The 15,381-nt window shown below is 43.5% G+C and overlaps 2 protein-coding genes across 2 annotated transcripts; one reads left to right on the top strand and one right to left on the bottom strand.

Annotated features, from left to right (window-relative positions):
* Positions 1–124: 124 nt before the first annotated feature.
* Positions 125–6,912, bottom strand: pi4k2a (phosphatidylinositol 4-kinase type 2 alpha). Its single transcript, XM_049566677.1, has 9 exons — positions 6,436–6,912; positions 4,204–4,404; positions 3,985–4,116; positions 3,568–3,721; positions 2,298–2,359; positions 2,098–2,197; positions 1,753–1,886; positions 1,514–1,573; positions 125–1,390 (listed from the first exon to the last, which is right to left on the bottom strand). Exons 1-9 carry the CDS (start codon positions 6,772–6,774, stop codon positions 1,229–1,231), a joined length of 1,344 nt encoding a protein of 447 aa, XP_049422634.1. The 5' UTR covers positions 6,775–6,912; the 3' UTR covers positions 125–1,228.
* Positions 6,913–10,853: 3,941 nt separating this feature from the next.
* Positions 10,854–14,855, top strand: pgam1b (phosphoglycerate mutase 1b). Its single transcript, XM_049566652.1, has 4 exons — positions 10,854–11,252; positions 13,350–13,624; positions 13,741–13,921; positions 14,197–14,855. Exons 1-4 carry the CDS (start codon positions 11,114–11,116, stop codon positions 14,364–14,366), a joined length of 765 nt encoding a protein of 254 aa, XP_049422609.1. The 5' UTR covers positions 10,854–11,113; the 3' UTR covers positions 14,367–14,855.
* The last annotated feature ends 526 nt before the right edge of the window (positions 14,856–15,381 follow it).

Below are 15,381 nucleotides of genomic sequence, written 5' to 3'. Positions count from 1 at the left end.
GCTGTAATTATACCCAGTGTGCATCAGCACTGGAGGTCTGGCTGAATGTACTTTTTTAATATTTTTGTTTTGTGTGATGGTGTCTGACTGTAAACTTTTCTCATTCACAAAAATGCAAGTCATCTGTATTAATGTAATATGTTTTAATTATAATCTATCATTAAATATTACATACAAATTATACAGTGCATTGTCACGACAATACATTTCATGTCAGTTCAGTACAGCAGGAAGTTACTTCATTGTTTACTTGGGTCCACCTCATGAGCCTGGAAATGAACAGAAATCAACATGGCCGAGACAAACAGGAGCTTGTGGGGAATCAGCAACCCCCCCTCCGCCTGCTCACAGACGGGATCTTTTTGTCTTCTTCGCCAATGATTTAACTCATCAGTGAAAGAAGGAAAAGTTAGGCAAGCCAGTCATACTTATCAAACAGTTTGTGTCTTTTAACAAAAGTGCCTCTGCTTTCCAATATCACACCAGATGACTTGCAGATCCTAATCTAAACAGTTAGGAGGAGCATTGAGTAACTGTGAAACCAATTCGCATAGCTTGTGTTTACTGTGTAAAGACATACACACCACCGAGAGCCCAGTTCCTAAATCTTCAAAACTTAACCACAATGAACACTTCTCTTATTTGTTAAAAAATAAAAAATGCTGATCTTCACCAGTGGCACCGCTGCTTTCACCAGCCCAGGGCTTTTAACTGCGTGGGAGGGAATATGCAGGTGAATATTAAAGGCAGAGACTTGTGAAAAAAAAAACAAACATGGAATGCAACACCTCCCATCCAAAAACAAAGCACGAGAGGCTTTTGACTGGCGTGCGTGTGTGTGGGCAAACATTACGTGCACCCAGGGGTCCAAAAGAAAAGTCTGACACCTCTCTGTAAATCTTTCTCTCTCGCAGGAAGGTACAGAATCTTCATCAACTCAGCGTTAATTCTTCATTGACATTCAAGCAAGGCACAGAGGCAAACAGGAAAGATATGCTGTGAAACTCTTCCTCTTTTGGCCTCATCTGTCCATCAACTCACTCACTCTGTAACCAAAATATCCATAAGGAGAGGAGAGGAGGGGGGGGACATGATTATTTCCATTTCTGGGACAAAAACCTTCACTCTCAGATTCTGTCCTGTCTTCCATCCGCATATCAACACCCCTCGCTCCTTTCATTGCTCCGGCTTCCTGCTTTTGCTCCTCTTCCTCTGCATTGCATCATTCCTACCACCAGGTGAAGAAGGGTCTTCTGCTCTGGAAACTCTGTGTGTAGGACTCACTGTTGGCTCTCTGAGGTGCTCTGGCTGTTTCGACGATTACTGGGGGCATCTGGACCAACTGCAGGGGTGTTTTACCATCCTTCAGGGCTTGGCACAGGTTCAGGATCTTGGGATAAAAATACTTAAGTGAATTTATGCCTTGAAGCAAACCCATTGGTCCAAGGAGGAACAGTTAGCTGCACGTTAAACTGCTGAAAAACGTGTTTTGAGAGGAGAGGAGAAAACTCACCTGCCCCCTCATTACGGCTACTTGTTTGTGAAACTGTCCTCTGTCGAAACCAGGGTCTTTCTGTGAGACACAATACGCATATGTTTAATGTTAACAGCCACAGAACTGAGTCATTCTCCACCTTGCATTTTCCAGTATTTCAATTTGTGCATCTGTTCCCACATTCTCACACTCGCTTACATAATTACTTCATTCTGCACAAAACTGTTGCAGAGTACTCAATCTGAGTCCCTCCATACCTTGAATAATTCATACAAGTCCTCTTCCAGGTCTTTGATGAAATTTGGGTCGGAGAGTTTGGGCAAGACCAGCTCTCTGATTTCCTGGGAGAAAGGAATTTTGGCCTGGGTGAGCCACGCCCAGTAGAACGGGTCTGGTGATCGGAAAAGAAAACCGTGTCTTAATAATTATGTTCACGACTTGTAAAGCACTAGACAGTTAAAGATACATACTGGATTTATCTTAGTATTTTTTGGGGAAACTATCTTTAAAGAAACTCTGAATGCAATCAAAATGGGATTTAGAATTGCATCTTGCTGGGTGAGCAGTGATTGGTGAAAAGCAAAGTCCACGTAGGTGCTTACAAGCTCTCCAGGAGTCAGGGTGTTTGAGGGGGAAGGCGAGGCCGTTGTCTATAGCTGCTAGCTTGATGATGGGATCCTTTACTACCACCCAGTCTGTGTCCTACAGAGATACAGTTGGAGGTATAAAATAAGCACATACTCATCCATCAAGGTCGGCAATTTAGAAGATGACCGTCAAGACTGTGTCTGTGTGTTCTCACCCTATTCCCAACAGGGTCCATGGGACAGTCATACTTGAGCAACCAGTTGTCATTTCCCCTGTCTAGAATACAGAAAAGAGACACAAAGTCAAGCAAATGAAATAACCAGATAACAGTTGCCATGGATGAATTTAAGACTGTGATTAACCGTATAACTAACATAATCAAGTAAAGGAGCTCTATGCGATATTTGGAGCATACCTATAATTAACAGTGCTAACTCCATAAACAGCGCTAAACATCTGCAACAGTGCTGACAGAGCTAACAGCGTTAACCGGAGAAGAACTGGAGGACTGCAATGCTACCATCCTGTTATCAGCAGTAACCGCTGTATGAGCACAGTGCATAATGCAGTGACGAGACGGCCAGTGGGTTACAAACACAGGGACTCATATGCATTCAAGCTAGGTGCACAACCTAACACATTGATGGACTGATGCTGACCGGAAGTCATTCATTCCAATGGAGGTGAAAATAGTAACGGACTAGCGCGCAGCACAACAGCGGTTCCGTTGACCATCGGACCGTGGAGGCGTTGGATTTTTCCTACTTGGGCGTTGACAACATGGGAGAAACGGAGCGTTACGGTGCCGGAAGTAAGAAATAAATTGCCATCGCAGTTGTAAACAAACAATATCTCATTTATTTATGCAAAAGAAAAATAAGCATAAGCTTTTTTTCCCACTATTAAAAGTGTTGACCATAGTTTGATTTCTATGCAGTTGATAATTAATCTATGTTTTCAAATTTTGCGCTCATTTCCATAGCCCATTTCGCGCCTATATATCAGCTCTTTCAATAGTACACTACTCAACTCGTCTAAGTTCAGTTGGTACAGTGACAGTCAACATGAGAGATCTTCGCAGGAAGATATTGCTAGCTCTTCTGCTCGATGACTTTGCTAACAGCTCTCGCCGACAGCACGCTAGCTAGCTGCCTGCATCTGGCCAGGTCCGTCAACGACTGAACCTCGCAGCGTTGTTCTGGGGGTGGGGAATGCGTTGGGGAAACGCTCCGTTAAAACAGGAAAAATAGGTTGTGCACTCAGCGTCACATACATGTACAGCCGGACCTCCTACCACGACAACAGACAGAGAAGCTCTCATTTTAACACACACAGAGGTAGTGTGACTTCATTCTGTGCTCAGGACGCCATTTCTCTCCTATATCAATACTCCGAATGTCACATAGACCTCCTTTAACTTTGCTGAGCGCGTTGCCTATACTGATGACCCAGCCCTGACAGTGCTGCGCAGGGTGATTGCATGCCTGTGTTCCTGATGATGTAATCGAGGACTACAAGCCGCTCAAACTGCAGCTGGAGCTGGCGGTTGGTGTTTTCAGGCAGCGGCTCCGCTTCAAACCTCCGCAGCCAGAAATCTGCATCCTTGTAGCCATCAACGAAGAGCTGGAAGGAGCCAACCTGGTGGAACAGAAGCAGCACATGTATTCTCTGGGTGTTTAAATACCTTTTACACTGTAATGCCATCATCAATAATGTGCTGAAGTGAGTTAAAGGAAAAATCCCCCCTAAAACCCTTCACACGAATAACTTGGTCTTTTTGTTGCTTAGCTGTGTATATTTTGATAGACAACCCCACATCACTGGATGAATTTGATCAATAGTACACACAAATCAATCACTAAAAACAACCACCTGTGTTATACAACAACTTATCAGATTACCTTGGGTGGCAGTCCAATCCTGTGGAAACGCTGACCCACTTTAGGCACCTTCTCCAGGGCTAACTTCTTTCCTCGAGACTTCACCCTGTCTATGGCACTGTAGTTGAATGTTTCACTGGCCAAGTACACCACCTACAGAGCAAAATTGTGATGTAATGTGGGACTGCACAATGGTTTATTGCACTTGTAAAGCGGAGGCAGCACTGTGTGTGTCAATACCTTGGTCCTGGGAACGATGTTGAGCTCCAGTTTCTGATCAACGAGGCTGGCCCCTGCCTCTGAGAGGTAACCCTGGTTCAGGACCAAACAGTCGCGTCCAAAACAGCAGGGACAACACAGTTTCTGGAGCCACTTAGTCCACTTGGGGTTCAGCTGGCCATAGGGCTCTTCATTCTTAGGTTTGAACACGCCGATAATTTTCTGTGGAGGGAGAAAGAGTGAGGAAAATGAGAAAGATCAGGAAATAGAGTGCAGACAGAAAGGCTCGGAATCCAAAGGAAGTTGAAAAAGGAAAACTTAGAGAAGGGAAGGTTTGGCTGTGTCTGAGACAATTAAATATCTTAATTCAAGCACAATATTCTCCTTTGCAAACTTGAAAATACACAAAGCGCACAGAGGGACAGTGAACAAACGAATTACACTGATTTAAAACGACACTTTTATACAGTGAAGACTTGCCACTGTTGACTGACTGTAAGTGACATGAAAGATTTTGGGTGTGGTGTCACTTTAAATTTGTATATAGAAATCACATGTTGCATTATGCTAGCATGACACACACACACACACACACGCACATTTACACACATACACTGATTACAACATGAAACTTGGTCATCGAAAAGAATTATATCCTCACAGAGAGCTAGCACATGACTACTAAGCACACTGGTGACTAACTAAAGAAACTGGAGAGGTGGGGGGGCAAGGGAAGCGGGTCATTGGATAAAAAGCTCACACACGCACAGCCTAGAATACTTTTTTTCTGTTTTGTAAGCCTTCTGTGAACAGAGAAGGTGGCACCTAAAAGGAGTGGACTATCTTGTCTTGAACAAAATAAAAACACAAGTGAAATTTGCGAGGATTCAGTCACAAAGGCTAAAGACGCAGTTCCTTTTTTTTTAAACACACTGTAGATAGGGACATGGTGGGAGGACGGCGCCTGTGAGTTGCTCAAGACTTTTACTGGTCGGCTCCAGCAGGGCTGATCAAAGTTTACTGTCATTAATCTGGCATGATTAGAGTCAGGAGGCACTGCTGAGGGTGACAAATGGACAGAAATGCACTAGAATTGTCTGCATGTTGATTCCCTGATTTGTCTCGGATGTGTAGCACTTTGTAAAAACGCTTGCAGGAATAAAGTGATTACAAGTGCTGCAACAAATCAGACATGTGTGCTCAGCATTTTCTGTTTGATTAGATACTTAAGACGCTGTTCTTTGCCCAGACTTGCTACACAGCTAAAGGCAATGACAAACTGGAGAGATACCTGAATTAATGGGTGATAAGCATCTTATCTATGGCTGTGTTGTTGACATCATAGTGACAGCTGGTCAACGATGGGCCTTTACTCACAGTCTACCTGCCCAAGCAGAATGATCTCAACAGCTGCCAGCACAGCCGCAGTCACACTGATGATACAGTCATTTTAGGGAGAGCTAAGCAACTGGATCATGAAGTTAAAATGTACTAAAATGTGACTGTGAATGCTTATTGTGTTTTCAAACAATACATATCTTAATGTCTATGGTGTGAGGCAGCAAATCTTACAAGCTGTCTTCATCGCACTCATTTAAAGTGTTCTGTTAAACAATGAAGACAGTAACAAGATGGCAGGTCATCATCATGACCAGTAAATTTATCAGGAAGCCACAGATCCTGCTCTTTGGGACGGTGGAGAGGAGAGCCCCACCAGGAAAGCCTACATCCTCTAAACTCTGAAAGATGCAACAACAATTTTTATAACAGGTCATTTATCAAACCAGCAATTGTTTTTCTTAACTCTTTAATACTTAATCTATTTTTCTCTTTTGTTAAATTGTTTTTATTAATACTTTGTGTATTTGTATTTTAGAATTTGGATTATACACACCCTCTGTGATGCTGTTGTATGTTAAGTGCCAGATAAAACAAAGACAAATTGACATCTTGGTAGAAAATAAAGTTGTGTTCTGCTCTTTCCTGACCTAAGAAGTGGTTGTTTACTAGTTTAAACTGCAGGTTGACATTGTGTTGTCATGCCTTACAGCCTATTTGCCAAGTCATCACCGGCTAGTTGTAAGAGGCCTTTCCTCGGAGCGACCAACACTTTTACCAAGACAGTGTTGCAGTCACTGCACTACACATAGCCTACTTCAGATACCACAGATCAGTCCTGAGACAGCTAGATGTACCGTTATGACAGCAGCTGTAGGTAATCGGTAGATTCATGTGAGCAGCGTCTCTTCTTACCCCCTGTGAGTCTTTGACAAAATAGCTTCCACTGGATCCTTGGTAGATCCTCTCCGGGTAGATCCCCTCCTCTATGGCTCGCTCGGCCTTTCGGATGATCTCTCTAAACTCTGGATCCTCCGGGAACTCGTTCCTGTGCGGCTCCCGCGGCGAGCTCCCACGATCCCGGTCCAGGAGCGGCTGTCTCTCCCGGTTGCGTCCCGGACTGCCTGCCGGGATGCGCACCACCGAGCCCGGGGTGCTTCCAAACGCGCCCCGGGGGCTGGTGGGCTCTGTGGGACAGTAGCTGAAATCACCGGAGTCCCGGAGCGGAGAGACGAGCGGACTCGTCTCGTCCATGGTTTTGGAGGTGGACGAAGAGTTATTTTAACTTCTGGGGAAAGAGAAGAAAGAGAAACGAGAACGAAATAGAGGAGGGGAAGAAAGTGGGACAGTTGTTTTGTTGGCTAGCACTGACGCTGTGGCTAACAAGGAAACACAGAGGGAAAAAAAGTAAAGTCAGGTGACTGTCAGCTTCCGGAAAGAGGTGGGACTTGATGAGTGTTTTAATTTTTAACCAATCAGCGTTCGAATACTCCTGCCAACGGAAGACACGTGAGAGCACAGTTAACCCAATCAATTAACTCCATATAAATAAAGCATTCAGTGAAAATTTCAGCGCCATGGTGGAACTGAGGAATAATCCTTTAACTAGCAGTTGTCAGACTGTTAAATCTTAACAAACTCAGTTGGCTTAATGTGATATAAAAAGATAAATTAATCTTCAAAGTGTGTTTACACCCCTAATTGAAATGTTTCTAACTCAATTAACCAATAAATGCTAACATTAACACATGACAAAGTGGTTTTATTTGTCAACGCCATCAAGACTCAGAGGACCAGTGTGCAGTAATAATAGTGTATGTGACTTGTGTTGTTTTTTTGTCTGTTTTTATAGACTGTTCTTTTAACTTCACCACTCCAAACATAATATTAACCGGGGATTTTAACATTTATGTTGACAACGATAATGACACCTTCTCCATGGACTTTATCTCAACTCTCAACAGCTTTGAGCTCACTCAGTATGTTAAATTCCCAACCCACAACAAGGGTCACATTTTGGACTTGATCTGCTGCTCTGGCATTGCCCCATTTAATCTCTGGTACAGAACTTCCACTTTCTGATCACAAACTCACAACTCCTAACTTTCGATGTCTACCTCCCAGTTTGCAAATCCCCTCACGAGCGCACCATTTCCTTCCATAATCTCAAGAACATCAATATCACTGACCTGAACAGTCTAATTTCAACGTCAATCTCTCACTCACACCTTTTCTCTACTGCTGACCTTGTTGAGCATTACAACAGCACGCTACTCTCTGCACTGGACACCCTGGCCCCTTTGAAAACCCGCACTGTGACCTTTTCTTCATCTGCTCCCTGGTTTACCTCCGAGCTCCGTCAACTTAAAACACACGGCCGCTGCCTTGAGCACCTCGCCAAAAGAACTGGACTCACTGCTCACCGTCAAATGTACTCGGACCACATCGACTCTTACAAGACTGCTTTAAACACTGCCAAGTCTGCCTATTACTCCAAAATCATCCAACAAGACGGCAACAACACCAGGACTCTATTTTCCACTAAAAACAAACTGCTCAAGCCCAAAGTAATGACCTCCCACTTTACGTCAGTTCTACAGTGTCAGCAATTCCTGGACTTCCTACACCACAAAGTCTACTCCATACATCAGCAGTTTGCTCCTCCCTTCTCCTCTCAGTCTAACACTCCTTGGTTTATTAATAATGTCCAGCTCACCAGTACCTTGTCTGCCTTCTGTCTGCCCTCCACACAAAAAGTATCCCAACTGATCATATCTTCCAGGTCCTCCACTTGCCCAATTGATCCACTTCCAACTCCACTGGTCAACGCTTGTCTCCCCTCGCTCTCCCCCCTCATTACACAAATCCTGCACTCCTCCCTCTCAACTGGTACTGTTCCTTCCTCTCTCAAAACTGCCTCAGTCACACCCATATTAAAGAAACCTGGTCTAGATCCAAATGAACTCAACAACTATCGACCCATCTCCAACCTCGCTTTCATCTCTAAAGTCATAGAATGCACAGTAGCCCAACTCCAAGACCATCTGTCAATAAACAACCTCCTGGAGCCATTTCAGTCCGGTTTCCATCGCAATCACAGCACAGAAACAGCTCTCATTCAAATAACAAATGATCTTCTTCTAGCAGCAGATTCTGGTCCCCTCACCATTCTCATACTCCTTGACCTCAGTTCCGCCTTCGACACTATATCTCACTCAATCCTCCTCGATCGCTTGGCTGGCACTGGGGTCTCTGGTACTGCTCTTCTCTGGTTCCATTCATACCTGTCCGACCGTTCACAGTTCATTCAAGGCCAAAACACCAGATTGTCACCCTCACTACTGACTCACGGTGTTCCACAAGGTTCAGTGCTAGGCCCTCTTCTCTTCATCATCTATATCCTCCCCGCTGGCAATATTCTCCATCACTTTGGTATCCACTTCCATTGTTATGCCGATGACACCCAAATTTACATTTCCACTAAACCTAAGTTTACCTCACCCCCAGCTGCCCTCACTGACTGCCTGCAAGCCATCAATAACTGGATGTCAAATAACATGCTCAAACTCAACACCAATAAAAGTGAGGTTCTCCTCATTGGATCCAAGTCATCACTCTCCAAAGCCCACCCCCACAGTATTCCCATCAGCGGCTGTTTGCTCCCCACCACATCACAAGTTAAAAGCCTTGGTGTTATTCTAGACAGTACCCTTTTATTTACCTCCCACATCAACAACACCACCACATTTTTTCATCTCCGTAATATCTCCAGACTCTGCCCCTCCCTTTCTCAGCATTCTACAGTAGTCCTCATCAATGCACTGGTCACCTCTCATTTGGATTATTGTAACTCCCTTTTCACCGGTCTACCACACAAACTCATTCACCGTTTACAAACCATCCAGAACCCAGCTCCATTGACTCCCTGTCCAGCAAAGAATACAATATTAACTCTCTAACATGCTTCACCCATATATCCCCCCTCGTCCACTCCGTTCTTCATCGGCTACTCTGCTCACCACACCTCCTTTCAAACTCAGTTCTTTTGGTGCTCGAGCTTTTAGCTGCTCAGCTCCCAGACTTTGGAACACTCTCCCACTACACATCCGTAATCTGGACTCAGTTGATACCTTCAAGTCACACCTCAAGACACACCTCTTCAAAACTGCCTACTCTCTTTAATCCAAATAGTTTATCCATCCGTTTAGCCACCTCTATTTGTATGTTCTCTATATTTATTACTTATACATTTATTTTGCTATTTCTATGTTCTGCATGCTTGTTATTTGTATATTTATTATTTGCTACTGTACTGTTCTTATGTTTTCTATTATTTACTTGTAAGGCGACCTTGAGTGCCTTGAAAGGCGCCAAACAAATAAAATGTATTATTATTTTATTATTATTATTATTATTATTATTATTATTATTATTAACTTGACTGTTAAGTTTACAGTCTTAAACTAATTAATTTTATTCTATTTCACTTAATTTCATTTTATTTTAATTTAATTTAATTTAATTTAATTTGAATTATTCTTATTTTATTTTCATTATATTGTTTCACTTTTATTTCTAGGTCCAAGTTCAATTTAATCATATCTTCAAGATCAGCCTGCCAGTGAGCAAGGGACACTGTTTTTAAAAATTCACATTAATTTGGCAAACTTTAATCCTACATTGAAAGGTCAAATGTCACAAATTGTAATATCTTAAGTTCTCTGAATTTAGTTTCATACTCATGTGGCATGTCAGCAGGGCACATTCTGGTTTGAATCAGGGACTATTGAAGGTGGTGCAAACCACAGTTTCTAAAATCCAATGAGTCATACAGTCCCTGTCTGTCATAACTGGGAAGTCCATGTCACAAGTCCAAGATGTCCTCATAAGTCGTCTTGAGCAAACTGCAAATTAAAAGCCAGGTCTTTCAGGTCTCTGGCCTTTTTAAAATAAATGACACCACATTCAAATATGTTCTTTTCAAACCTGGTTAGTCTTAACAATAAACTAACTGTCAGTATTTGTTATAGTCCCCTGTCCTCCTTTATTGTAAGTCTGATCATGATCCAAGGTTAAAGTCTGCAGTTTAGTGTCTATGCAGCCGCTTTTAATTTGCAGCATTATCTTGTGAGTGATTTGCATTTTAAGTTGTGCATTCTAATACTTGTTTTTTCACTTGTAGTCATTCATGAGCTTTGTGTGTGTGTGTAACAGAGTAGTTTTTTCCATATGATGCACTAACGCCGGCCTACATGATGCACAGCTGGGCGTGTGGACGTGCCGCTGTGCGCATCCTCCTGCCTCCCTCCTCCTCCGGCGCACACAGCTCGCCCTCTGATTGGTGGAAACCAGCAGGAAGAGAGCTCGTGTCGTGAGCTCAGTCAAGTTCGGACAGATCTGCCAACTCCATACTCTTTAGTGTTACAACAGTCTGTTCCTCCAGGCATTAAAAATACTGCGCCCTCTTCTCTGCAGCCGTCTTTGGAGTTGCGGCGAAATCAGGACAAATCTGCGGACGTTGCTGCCTCTTTACAAGAAGAGTCACTTACCCCGCATTTCCCGGAAGTACAGCGCAGAGGGCATCGGTGTGAGGATGGCTGCGTACAAGCTGGTCCTGATCCGCCATGGAGAGAGCTGCTGGAACCAGGAGAACCGCTTCTGCGGCTGGTTCGATGCAGACCTGAGTGAGACCGGCGAGCATGAGGCAAAGAGGGGCGGACAGGCCCTGAAAGGTACCAGATAATGTCATAGGGCCTAATCGGGCTTTCCCTCGGTCATTGGATTAAGCCGTTGCGAGCCAGTGCTTATGCAACTCTGCCGGATGGGGAAACAGGTAGCCCGGCCACTGCGACACTAGACGAGCCAGCAGCAGGGGACTGATTAAGTCATCGTGTTTATTAGGCTGGGTGGTTGTTTGTTGTCTTTAAAGTAAAACAAACCAGAGAGGCCACGTGTCTCTAGCAGAATAGGTGCTATATGCAAATGGTTTGATCAGGCATCTATCACACAGGCACTGCTGGACCGGTTTTCCCCTAAGCCCTTGATGGCCCCAGAAATGAGTCAAGACAATGTGGCGGACCCTGGTCTTATATGCTCCTTATTTTCGGTCTCCTTACCCCAGCTATGTGCAGTGAAGAGAAATATAGACAATAATTCTGATGTATCTTTTTGATAAATTATATAAAATATGTCAGTGAATTTGTGAAGCAAGCGTAAAGGTCCAGTGTGTAAGATTTAGGGGCATCTATTGGCTGGAGTTGTATGTAATATTTATAATTAGGTCTTTGTTTGTTTATTATCACCTTAAAATAAGAATTGTGTTTTGGTAACCATCTACATCAGGCCCCCAGGAAGTGCACCGGGCTCTGAAGACAGTTTTCGTAATGGTTGAACAGTGGAGTTACATCTTCTGAGGCTGATACCAGTGGGGCTCAAAAATACTTTCTCCCATAGACTTACATTGTAAAAAGACATCTGTAAACCAGTGGATAATTTTTCTTTTTTTTTCTTTTTTTTTTTTTTTGCATCACAGCCCCCACAATGGCAAATTTCCCCATCACAATTTGATCCATTCAGTCTGACAACATTTCATAAGTCCAGAAGCGCTGCAGGATTAAATAATTTTATCCCCATTTAAGTTAGCGGAGCACTAAACCAGGAGTAGCCCCCTTGGCTGGTGAGAGTGTCTTGTCCTTACTTTATGGGCCCAGTGATGCAAAAGCAGTGCCAATAATCCAAGTAATTTTATATGCGGCTGTTGAGCAACTTTCATAAGTATTAACAGGGCCCCACACCAGTGCTGTGTCTAGTTTTCTTCATACATCCATGATCTACATGTGGAGTGGGTCCTTTTCCATGGAGTCCGCCATGTTGTTCTACAGTAGCCCAGAGTGGACAAACCAAACACTGGCTCTGGATAGGGCCATTGGCGTTTTTGGGGTTTTGAGTCAGCCACTGTAGTTCTCCTACATGCTTAGCACATCGGAGAAGTTTCAGTTCTGCTACCTCACCTCTAGATGCCGCTACATCCCACACACTGGACCTTTAACAGCAGAGAAACTCTGGGGACATCCCAACACCATCTGAGCAAAGATGCATATGTTTTCAGTACTAGTAGTAATACCTCTGTTTGCTTAGAGAAAAGTTGTCATTCACTGTGCGAGATTTCGCAGGGGGCTAGGTGGAGGAGAGACCGGAAGGCCAGAACAATTTTGTTTGAGATATTTTTTTCCTGTTGGATTTCTGCGACCCAAAAATCCTCTGCAGGCACATCCTGCAGAGCTCACAGTCTGCCAGTGTCCCATGGCACAGCACTGCCCCTGACTAAGCAAAAGCAAACATATATATATTTATTTATTTAAAAGGATCCCCATTTGCTGATGCCAGTGGCAGCAGCCAGTCCTCCTGGGGTCCGAAGTGCAGTGCGTCATATTCATTGCACACACGCTGCACACAGGCGTGTGTGTGGTGTGCATCTGATTAATTACAGTAGAAGCTGTATACAATATCACGTCCGTGCTGCGCTCCTTTCGTCCTTCAATCATGTTATATTAAGTGGTTGTAAGACAACTTAGGGTGCATAGGTGGTGAAAAGAGCACAGCACAGGCGTGACAAATGTTAGGAGAGAGGCAATAAATAGTGCAGATACTTGCTATTGGGTTAAGTGTAATGTAGATGGAATAATATTTTCCTCCCTGTAACAAATAAAAAATATACTCCCTTAGACTTATGTATGAATGAAATTAATGAAACCTCTCTCTTTGTCTCAAATGCCAATGAATATTAACATTAACCATCTTCTTCATGTCTTGTCTGTGATTCACCTCAGATGCTGGCTATGAATTCGACATTTGCTACACCTCAGTCCTCAAGAGGGCTATCCGCACCCTGTGGTTTGTTCTGGACAGCATCGACCAGATGTGGCTGCCTGTTCACCGGACCTGGCGCCTTAATGAGCGCCACTACGGTGGCCTGACTGGGCTGAACAAGGCTGAAACAGCAGCGAAACACGGAGAGGCCCAGGTCAAGATCTGGAGGCGCTCCTTTGACATTCCTCCCCCTCCCATGGATGAGGGGCATGACTTCTATCAGACCATAAGCAAGGTGACACCACAGGAAGACATTGTTTCTTTCTCTTTTACAAATCATCTTTATTACATCAGTGTGCGGCCACATGGCTGAAACACAGATTATAACTTTAACTCCCTATTTTGCTGTAGGACCGGCGTTATGGTGACCTGACAGAGGACCAGCTTCCCAGCTGTGAGAGTCTTAAGGACACCATCGCCAGGGCTCTGCCCTTCTGGAACGAAGAGATCGTACCTCAGATCAAAGAGGGAAAGAGGGTGCTGATTGCTGCCCATGGCAACAGTCTCCGGGGCATTGTCAAGCATCTTGAGGGTAAGAGACAGAGCAGAGACTTTTGAGGCACTGCCCTGTGCCAAAGTGTTTATCCAGTTAAATTTAGAAAAGTTTGCATTTATTGATAACCTTAATATTAGTCATGCTGAATCGAGGAGTTCCCTATATAATTAAAACAATCATAGAGGGTTATTCTACAAAGTCACTGATTACAGATGTTTCCACTTTTGCTCACCTGATTAATCACTTGAAATGAAACTGTCCTGTCTTAGCATGAGCAGATGTATGAAAGTGTCTGTCACTGTTTCCCCCAGGTATGTCAGAAGAGGCCATCATGGAGCTGAACCTGCCCACAGGTATCCCCATTGTGTACGAGCTGGACAAGAACCTGAAGCCCGTAGGACCCATGCAGTTCCTGGGAGACGAGGAGACCGTCAAGAAGGCCATGGAAGCTGTAGCTGCTCAGGGCAAAGTCAAGAAATAGACTCCCCCACCCTGGATGAGCTAGAGTACACATCAATCATGTGCTGTTCAGCTATCAAGTTACTATAAGGTCATTTACTGTTACTGTCGTCACAGATTTCACACATACACACACACACGATGTGCACTTTATTTTGATAATCACACAATTGATTTTACTGGTCTTTATTTTGCGACAAAAAACAAACCCACACATCATTATGACACAAAGGATATCAGCTGTAATACGGATTAAGCAATGACCAAAATGCAAGTTTCGGGACCAGCAAATAGGACCTAACATAGACTAACCCTGCAGAACCATCCAAAGTATTCCTTTCAATTTCCAATCCATGTAGGTGAAGCTAAGAGGGAGCAGTTTAACCTATAGAGAAACACTGGCTGTTGTTAAAGGGCAAGCTGATAGCCTGTGCATTGCTGTTATTTTTTTGCCGTGGCATTGTGAGAAAAATAATAAATGTTGTGAGCTATTGTGTGATGAAATATTTAATCAGTGTCTGATGTCATTTTCCAGCATGAATGTCCACTCTGTCTCTATGAGTCAAATGGTCATAGCGCAATTGGTCAGGTGTAGTCTCTCATGAAAAATCATAGAAAAACAAAACTAATTAATCACAAAACTAATGTATTAATACATTAGTTTTAAGGGAAACGACACTACACATATAATACGTGGCATTTTATGGTGTTACTAATACCACAGCGGATTAAAAATAAGATCACTGTAAAGTCATTTTTGATTGGCAGACATGCACTGTTAAGTCACAGTATTACAAATGCTGAAGGAATGTGATTACACCGTGGGACATGTGGGGCCGGTCCAATAAATATCAATACCTCGTGTTAAAGAACGAACAATATAAACATGATGTGTTAACAAAATTAAGGCACCACCACCTAGGGTTAAAGGAGCCCTAGGACTCCATACAAAAGGCTACACAGGTTCTTAAAAAATCAGGGGTGAGCAGACACAAAAAACACATGAAGGTGCAAAAAAATGACTACATAAAATAAGC

This window comes from Epinephelus fuscoguttatus, linkage group LG3 (assembly GCF_011397635.1).
Source record: "Epinephelus fuscoguttatus linkage group LG3, E.fuscoguttatus.final_Chr_v1".
NCBI classification, from domain to species: domain Eukaryota; kingdom Metazoa; phylum Chordata; class Actinopteri; order Perciformes; family Serranidae; genus Epinephelus; species Epinephelus fuscoguttatus.
This window is presented reverse-complemented; position numbering and strand designations above follow the sequence as displayed.

Bases quoted from the DNA above. Each gene is read 5' to 3' on its own strand.
- pgam1b (XM_049566652.1), top strand. From the start codon at position 11,114: ATGGCTGCGTACAAGCTGGTCCTGATCCGCCATGGAGAGAGCTGCTGG. The intron at 13,625-13,740 runs GTGACACCACAG...ATTTTGCTGTAG, and splicing joins TCTATCAGACCATAAGCAAG to GACCGGCGTTATGGTGACCT. The intron at 13,922-14,196 runs GTAAGAGACAGA...TGTTTCCCCCAG, and splicing joins CATTGTCAAGCATCTTGAGG to GTATGTCAGAAGAGGCCATC.
- pi4k2a (XM_049566677.1), bottom strand. From the start codon at position 6,774: ATGGACGAGACGAGTCCGCTCGTCTCTCCGCTCCGGGACTCCGGTGAT. The intron at 2,360-3,567 runs GCATGCAATCAC...TCTGTATTCTAG, and splicing joins TTACATCATCAGGAACACAG to ACAGGGGAAATGACAACTGG. The intron at 1,574-1,752 runs GTATGGAGGGAC...TGTGTCTCACAG, and splicing joins ACTTGTATGAATTATTCAAG to AAAGACCCTGGTTTCGACAG.